Source organism: Manis javanica, chromosome 2 (assembly GCF_040802235.1).
Source record: "Manis javanica isolate MJ-LG chromosome 2, MJ_LKY, whole genome shotgun sequence".
NCBI classification, from domain to species: Eukaryota; Metazoa; Chordata; class Mammalia; order Pholidota; family Manidae; genus Manis; species Manis javanica.
In genome coordinates, this window is record NC_133157.1 from 144,439,880 (window position 1) to 144,448,986 (window position 9,107).

Here is a 9,107-nt window from a genome sequence, read left to right on the forward strand (position 1 = left end):
TCCTACCTAGCCTTAGCTCATTTACATATCAATAAAGTGTTTATAGATGCAGCCTCCTGGAGCCTCCAGGGCAAGGGGTGGAGAGGTAATGGCCATTCTCTCCTCCCCTCTCATTCTGGTATGCAATTGGTCTGGTGTCTGCCAGTCAGCAAGGACCCGCCAATGGAGTTCCTCCTGGAAGGGGCAGGCAGGAAATAGGGAATGTCTAAGGCGGCAGAGCATGAACAGGGTGGGAGGAGATGGGTGGGCTGGGCATAGCCAGTGAATTCACACAAGCTGTGAGGAATAAAAAATGGTTTCTCCCAACCTGCCCTTTCCCTTGACTTATTTCGGTTTCTTCAATTTCATAGGGTATTCGCCCCAGCCAAGAACACCCTTTCCCCACGAGCTACACATGCTAAGTGTATGTTAAGTTTTCTAACAAACTATCAAACTAACTTCCAACATGGCTCTACCGTTTCACATTTCCACCAGCATTATATGAAAGATCCAGTTTCTCTGCATCTTCTCCAGCACTCAGAAAATAGCGCCCCATGCAGGGCAGCCGGAAGGCCCCGAACTTCCTAATGACAAATCATCCCACACCACTAAACTACATGCTAATTGCGCCTTGGCATAAGGACCAATGAGACCCACCAAATGGTTATGCTAATAAGGCATATGGAGCCGCACCAACCAGGTCAGAGCATGAGAACTATATAAGCAAGCCTCTCCTTCCCCTCTGGGTCCTGCCCAACTCATTTGTTTCACAAAGAGCTGAAGAATAAAGCTTTCTGCAGAAGAATCCTGCTGTTGTTGCGTGCTGTTCTTGCCGGCGAGGACAGGGCACGCGACAAGTGGTGCCGAATCCCGGGAACCAGAACATCACCGGCACAGGGAGGACCCTTCAGACATCTGGAGAGGATTCAGAACTGCAGGTCAGAAGAAAGCCCGGAGGGGTAAGTTCCGAGAGGCCCCTGCTTTTTAGGATGATGGTTGATGGTTCTCTGTAAATAAGGAGGCACCATGGGGAATGCACCGTCATTAGTCACGGCGCTGCAGACAGCTCTCAAAGAGCGAAACTTGAAGGTCTCCAGCAAAGTCTTAGGATCTTTTGTGAAGGAGATAGACCGTGTGGCCCCCTGGTTCATTTGTTCAGGGTCCCTCTCAATCCCGAGCTGGGACAAACTGGGGAAAGATCTTGATAGAGAGGAGGAGGAGGGTAGCCTGAGGGGAGGCACCAGGCCCCTCTGGAAACTGATTAGAGCTTGTCTGCAAGATGAGAGATGTGAAAAGGTAATAAAAGAAGGTCAGAGAGCATTGACAGATATCCAAGAGAGCATGTCAGAAACGGAACGGGAAACAGAGAGCGCGCGCGGCCGAAAAAAGGCCACAAAAACGAAGGTAAAGAAACCTCAGAGTGAGGGAGAAAGCCCACCTAGGGCAAAAGCGAAAGAGCCCCGAGAAGCGAGTGACAATCGCCTCGGAGAAAATAGTAAATACCCCTGGAAAGAGTTGAGGGACCTCCAACTCTCCAATAGGGAATCTGAGGAGGAATTAACGTCCGCAGAGGAAGGGGAAGAAAATAAAACCGCAGAGTGTAGAAGTAAGGGAACCAGCAAAGTTGAAAAGCGGACCAAGGAAAAAATGAAAGCAGGGTGTCCCCCGACGCCCTTTGCCCCGCCACCTTACGTGAGTGGCGCACTCTCCTTTTGCCACCCAGATACTCTTCAGGCAATTAGACAAATGTTTCCTGTATTTGAGGATAACGGTGTACGCTCTCACCAGCCCCTGAGCCATAAACAAGTTAAGGAGTTAGCAGAATCCGTTCGGGCTTATGGAGTCAGTGCTAACTATACCATAGCACAAGTTGAGAGATTAACAGAGACAGCCATGACACCCGCAGACTGGCAATATGTAACTAAGGCATGCCTTTCTAGTATGGGGCAATACATAGAATGGAAGGCATTGTGGCATGATATCAGCATGACCCAGGCACGCGCAAACGCGGCCGAAGGACAGCCTGCATGGTCATATGATATGCTGACGGGCCAAGGACAGTGGGTAGCCGACCAGACCGCCTTCCCCTTACAGGTATATGCACAAATAAACACGTGCGCCGCCAAGGCATGGAAAGCCCTCACCAACAAAGGAGAAGTATCAGGCAATTTGACAAAAATTATTCAGGGGCTGAGCGAGCCATTTTCTGACTTTGTCGCTCGTATGATAGAGGCCGCAGGCAGAATATTTGGAGATCAGGAACAAGCAATGCCCCTAGTGGAGCAATTAGTGTTTGAACAATGTACCAAGGAATGCAGACAGGCGATAACACCCTGGAAACAAAAAGGGATACATGCCTGGTTGAAAGCCTGTAGAGAAATAGGAGGGCCACTCACCAATGCGGGCCTAGCCGCTGCCATATTACAGAGCCACAAACAAGCCAGGATCACTAACAGAAGTATCAAATGCTTTCAATGCGGGAAATTAGGACATATAAAGAGAGAGTGTAGGAGCCCAGCTTCAGAACAAACAACCCAAAAGACCCCTGAATTGTGCCCTAAGTGTAAGAAAGGCAGGCATTGGGCTAATGAGTGCCGGTCTATTAAAGATATAGAAGGGAAACCCTTAGAGTTGCCAAAAAACGCCCAGAGGGGCCCCCGTCACCAGGGCCCGCAAATATATGGGGCAACCAGCACGCAAGTGTCATTCGGGAACAACCAGGCCCCCCAAGGAGAGCCACTTCAGGTTCCGCGGGATTGGACATCCGTGCCACCACCAGAATAGTGTTGACTCCACAGATGGGAGTTCAGCCTATCCCTTCAGACTTTAAAGGCCCCCTACCACCAAATACCATTGGGTTACTCCTAGGGCGCTCTTCTGCTGCATTGAAAGGCCTGGTAGTTCATCCCGGAGTCATAGATCAAGATTATGAAGGACAGGTAAAAATCATGTGTTCGGCTCCCAGAGGAATCTATCCTATATCCCCGGGAGACCGCATAGCCCAGCTCTTAGTTTTACCTAGTCTCCACGCCAATTATCCTGCTACCAACACGGAGAGGGGAGAAAGGGGCTTCGGCTCCTCTGACTGGGATTCAGCCTTCATAGTATTAGATTTAGCAGACAGACCAAAATTAACTCTTCAAATAGAGGGAAAGAGCTTTGAGGGAATCCTAGACACTGGAGCAGATAAAAGTATTATCTCTGCAACCTGGTGGCCCTCCAAGTGGCCTGTGACCCAATCCTCACATTCATTACAAGGTTTAGGATATGAGTCAAGCCCTTCAATTAGTGCCAAACCATTGAAATGGCGAGCCCCTGAAGGACAAGAGGGTACAGTCACCCCTTATGTACTCCCTCTACCGGTCAATTTATGGGGGAGGGATGTCATGAGAGACTTAGGCCTCAAACTCATTAATGAATACTCCACCCCCGCCCAAGGCATGATGATGGACATGGGATACATCCCTGGCAAGGGGCTGGGGAAACACCAACAGGGACACATAGAGCCCATCCTGCCCAAAGTAAAGAATGACCGTCACGGCCTGGGTTTTTCATAGGGGCCATTGAAGATGCCATGCCCATACCTTGGCTCACAGAGGAGGCCGTATGGGTTCCTCAGTGGCCCCTATCCTCTGAAAAATTAGAAGCAGCTCATTGCTTAGTGCAAGAGCAGCTCCAAGTGGGACACCTAGAACCCTCTGTGTCCCCATGGAACACACCCATATTTGTAATCAGGAAAAAGTCAGGATCATGGAGGTTGCTTCATGATCTGAGAGCAGTAAATGCTCAAATGAGAATGCTTGGACCCGTACAACGGGGACTGCCACTCCTCTCTGCCTTACCCAAAGAATGGAAAGTGCTCATAATAGATATTAAAGATTGTTTCTTTTCTATACCTCTAAGCTCCAAGGACAGGGAAAGATTTGCTTTTACTTTGCCAGCTATTAACCATGAACAACCCGATGCCAGATTTCAGTGGAAGGTCCTCCCTCAAGGAATGGCAAATAGCCCCACCATATGTCAACTGTACGTTCAGCGAGCGCTAGACCCAATTCGTAAGACCTATCCCACGCTAAAGATCATCCATTACATGGATGACATCCTTCTTTGCTCCCCACAACCAGCGGAAATAGAAGAAGCATATATAGATCTCACTAGATCCCTAGAAAATTGGAGACTGAATATAGCAAGCGAGAAGGTCCAAAAATCTAGTGTTAGCAAATTCCTAGGAGCAACCATTTACACAGATGTAATTTGCCCCCAAAAGCTTGAGATAAGACATAATCAATTGCGAAATTTGAATGACTTCCAAAAACTCCTAGGGGATATTAATTGGTTGCGCCCATACTTAAAGATACCCACCACTGAATTGACTCCACTATTTAAAACCCTAGAAGGAGACCCACAACTAACGTCACCGCGCTCCCTCACACCTGAGGCATTACAAGCCATTCGCAAAGTAGAACAGGCTTTGATGACAGCACAATTAAATAGAGTGCAATCGAATGAACCCTTTGAGTTGTGTGTCCTTCCCACCCCAGAGCTGCCAACAGCAGTCTTATGGCAGCACGGCCCACTGATCTGGATTCATCCCCAAGCCTCTCAGGCTAGGACAATAGAGTACTATCCAGCAGCCGTGGCCAAACTTGCTTTGAGAGGAGTAAAAACCTCCATGACACATTTCGGAGAGGCTCCAGCTAAAATTATAACCCCTTACAGCGTAGAACAGATACAAGTATTATGTGCTATGAACGATGATTGGGCCATACTTGCTTACAGTTTCTCAGGAACCTTTGATAATCATTTCCCTAAACATCCCCTCATCAACTTCGCCAAAAATCATCTCCTAGTATTTCCTCGGGTCACTAGCCTAACCCCGCTGCCTCATGGAAAAACAGTTTACACGGACGGGTCTAAGACAGGCACAGGTGCCTATGTCCATGATGGCAAAGTTGTGACAAAAGGCTACACGCCTGACACTCCACAAATAGTGGAATGTCGCATAGTCTTAGAGGTCCTACAAATCTTTCCTGAACCTTTAAATATTGTGTCTGACTCCTGTTATGTAGTTAATGCAGTCAAATCTCTAGAAGTGGCCGGGCTAATCAAAGCGTCCAGCCCAGTAGCCACTTTGTTCAAACAGATACAATCAGCACTACTTCATAGGCAATCTCCTTTGTATATAACTCATATCAGAGCACATTCAGGCCTTCCCGGGCCTATGACCCAAGGCAACCACCTGGCAGACCTCGCAACCAGAAATATAGCTTTTCCCCTGCTAGACCCTATCACCACAGCTTCAAAATTCCATACACAATTTCATGTCACTGCCGAAACACTGCGCAAGCGGTTTAGCATAACCAGGGCCGAAGCTAGGAACATTGTCCTTAGCTGCCAACATTGCTGCAGCTTCCTTCCCACACCTCATGTTGGGATCAACCCCAGAGGTATTAAGCCTTTACAAGTTTGGCAAATGGATGTGACGCATATTTCGTCTTTTGGGAAACTGAAATATGTACATGTATCCGTGGATACTTGTTCAGGAGTCATCTTTGCCTCCCCATTGTCAGGAGAGAAAGCTTCCCATGTCATCCAGCACTGCCTTGAAGCTTGGAGCGCATGGGGGTTACCACAGATTCTGAAAACAGACAATGGCCCAGCCTATACCTCTACAAAATTTGCTCAATTTTGTCATCACATGGGGATAAAACATATCACTGGCCTTCCCTACAACCCACAGGGTCAAGGGATTGTGGAACGCGCGAACCGCACGCTCAAATCCTATTTACTTAAACAAAAAGGGGGAATTGAAGATATACCCCCCACACCAAAAACTGCCATAGCCCTAGCACTTTTCACTATAAATTTTTTGAATCTGGATGCTCAAAGCCATACAGCAGCGGATCGCCATAATCAGTGGCCAAAAGACCCACAAGAACTAGTAAAATGGAAGGACGTGTTATCTAACCAATGGAAGGGCCCGGATCCAATCATAATCAGATCCAGGGGAGCTGTGTGTGTTTTCCCCCAGGGTGAAGAAAATCCCTTCTGGATCCCGGAGCGCCTAACGAGGAAAGTCCTAAACAAAGGAGATGACTTCGCTGTACCTCCTGACCCTGCTCCTGACACTGGAGACCCCGACTCAGGGAGTATTGAGATGGGGAATCCTGTCTGCCTTTCCTAAGCCTATGCCTGTCCGTTTCAATGCAGCCGTTTTTCCGCGCTTTTTCACTACCAATACTAGTATGAACTTGCCCTACTTAGTTAAAGACACCCTAGTAGCTCCCCTGGGAGAAAACCGATCCTTCGTAACTAATGGGTCATTATGCTTCACCACTCAGAATCTAGCTGGCTGTATCTCCCTGAAACGGAGGAAATACGGATGGTTCAGTGACATAATTCTAGAGGCCAGTAGCCTCCCCGTTATGTCAGCTAAATTTGAAGGGCCTAATAAGGAAGGGAGCCCGTCCTATAAGAACATGACTATCCACCAGATGGTTCTCTGGATCAATGGCACATTTGTACACTCTCCCAGGAACAATTCCACCGACAGGCCTCGTCAACCCAAATATGCCTCCCATTGTGTGGGCGACTATGAGGGAGAGCTGTGGCCCTGGACTGACTGTCAGTCAACTGTAGTAACGTGGGCAACTGAGAGGCAGGAGTTTACCATCTCCCCAGATATGGAGGGACGGCCAGCCAATGAGGCTTGGTGGCCAGTAAAGGTGCTCGAAGGCGAGTTTCGTCAGCAGCTGAGCATGAACCCCTTCCATAAATGGATGCTGTGTGGAGTCAATGGCTCGTGTACCGACCTCTCCCCCTTTTCCGCCCTCCAGGGTGGGGGAATCGGTGTAAAAAATATCACCTTTTGGTGCGAGAATAACCACATGCGCGCACACTGGAACATGATCATGACCCATAACAACGAGAACTACACGTGTTCAGCAAAATCAGGTCCAGAGTCACCTAATTCCCTTTTTCCACCTTCTCCAGTATGCGTATACCCCCCATTTCTGTTTATCTTATCCAATAGTAGCTTTGACTCCTGCTCCAATGAAACCTGCTTTCTGTCTCAGTGTTGGGATGCGCGTAACTTTACCAATGCTTTGGTAGTCCGCATCCCCCGTTGGGTCCCTGTTCCCGTAGACGCCCCTAACACCATGACTCTGTTTCGAGAAAGGCGCGATTTCGGTGTTACAGCCGCCATAGTGCTCCTGATCTCCGCGACCGCGGTCGCAGCCACCGCCGCTGGTATAGCTTTAGACACCTCCATCAAATCGGCTACAGAGCTCAATAACCTTGCAGCCTCAGTAGCTTCTGCCCTGGACCAACAGTCCACACTTGATGGCAAACTGAAAGGAGGAATAATGATCCTCAATCAACGCATAGATCTCGTGGAGGAACAAATGGAGGTGCTCTGGCAAATGGCCCAATTGGGATGTGAGCGGAAATATCGTGCCCTCTGCATCACTAGCATTCAATATAAAAATTTTACACGGGCAGCTAATCTGTCACGAGACCTGTCCCAGTATCTTTCAGGAAACTGGTCCCAAGACTTCGATGGGACACTAGAAGAGCTGCGGCGAGAAATTATCCACATCAACTCCACCCGTCTAGATATCTCCGTAGCGGAAGGACTCTCTTCCTGGTTCCTCAGAGCTCTCTCCCACGTCAAGGAGTGGGCGGGCATGGCTGGGATGGGCGTGTTCCTGCTTGGAGGTCTCATGCTCTTACTCTGGTTGTTATGCAGACTCCGCAACCAACATAAGCAGGACAAGGTGATCCTTGCTCAAGCCCTAATGGCGATAGACGTTGGCGCCTCTCCCCAAGTGTGGCTCAACATGCTTAAGAAGGAAGCTCGGCTTTAGCTTGAGGTAGCTCTTGCACCCTGAGCCCATGTGGCACTGCACCAGGCCCGAGTACCTCAATGCTTAATCACAGCTTTCTTTAAGAAGCTCATGGTGCAAGAGGGTTGAGAAAAAGGGTCCAAACCCTTTGTACCAAGCGGTCCCAACGCCAGCCAGAGGATGCGAGGCAAAGCACTGCAAGAGGTCTTGGACCCCTCTGAGAGGCATGCCTGACTGCATAGGGGTAGATGCCCAGAACCCCTCTCCAAAAAGGGGGCATCAGGAAGTATGATGGAGGTCAGGCCTCTGTCTCCGCCTCTGCTGGCAAGTTCCGCCTTGAGCTTCTGTTAGACAAAAAAGGGGGAGATGTTGGCAGCCGCGCTCAGAAAATAGCGCCCCATGCAGGGCAGCCGGAAGGCCCCGAACTTCCTAATGACAAATCATCCCACACCACTAAACTACATGCTAATTGCGCCTTGGCATAAGGACCAATGAGACCCACCAAATGGTTATGCTAATAAGGCATATGGAGCCGCACCAACCAGGTCAGAGCATGAGAACTATATAAGCAAGCCTCTCCTTCCCCTCTGGGTCCTGCCCAACTCATTTGTTTCACAAAGAGCTGAAGAATAAAGCTTTCTGCAGAAGAATCCTGCTGTTGTTGCGTGCTGTTCTTGCCGGCGAGGACAGGGCACGCGACAACTTGGTATTGTCACTAATTTTAAATTTTAGTTGTTCTAATAGGTAGGTAGTGCTATCTTATTGTGGTCTTGACGACTAGTGATGTTGTACAACCTTTATGTCCTTATTTGCTCTCTACATATCTTCTTCAGTGAAATTTCTCTTTATACTATTTGCCTATTTTCTAATTGTATTGGTTTGCTCTTTGTTGTTGAGTTTTGAGAGTTCATTTTTATAGTCAAGGTATGAATCCTTTAACATATATGTGGTTTGCAAATACCTTTTTACAGTCTATTTCATTATCATAACAGGGTTTTTTACAGAGTAAAAATTTTAAATTTGATGGAATCCAATTATATTTTTTCATGGATCATGTTTTCCATATCTGAGAACTCTTAGTGAAACCTAGCTCTTGAAGCTTTTCTTTCTTTTCTTTTCTTCTAAACTTCTTAAGTTTTATATTTTACATTTAAATCTATGATCCATTTTTAATATTTTTTTGCATTAAGGCAATGGGTTTAGATTGAAGTATATATATTCCATTTCTGCTTCTGCATGTACAATTGTTACAAGATCATTTGTTGAAAAGACTTTCCTTCC

General features: G+C 47.8%; 1 protein-coding gene across 2 annotated transcripts; it reads left to right on the top strand.

The window, feature by feature from the left end:
- Positions 1-523: 523 nt before the first annotated feature.
- Positions 524-8,476, top strand: LOC140847909 (uncharacterized). Of its 2 annotated transcripts, none has more exons than XR_012128183.1 (2): positions 524-938; positions 7,509-8,476. XR_012128183.1 is itself a non-coding variant. In XM_073229549.1 (2 exons), the coding sequence occupies exon 2, from the start codon at positions 6,072-6,074 to the stop codon at positions 7,845-7,847; it is 1,776 nt and encodes a 591-aa protein (XP_073085650.1). In that variant the 5' UTR covers positions 524-938; positions 6,011-6,071; the 3' UTR covers positions 7,848-8,476. The 2 variants fall into 2 exon arrangements, 1 of the variants encoding a protein (XP_073085650.1); XM_073229549.1 differs by having other exon boundaries at positions 6,011-8,476.
- Positions 8,477-9,107: the final 631 nt, after the last annotated feature.

Bases quoted from the DNA above. Each gene is read 5' to 3' on its own strand.
- LOC140847909 (XM_073229549.1), top strand. From the start codon at position 6,072: ATGACTTCGCTGTACCTCCTGACCCTGCTCCTGACACTGGAGACCCCG.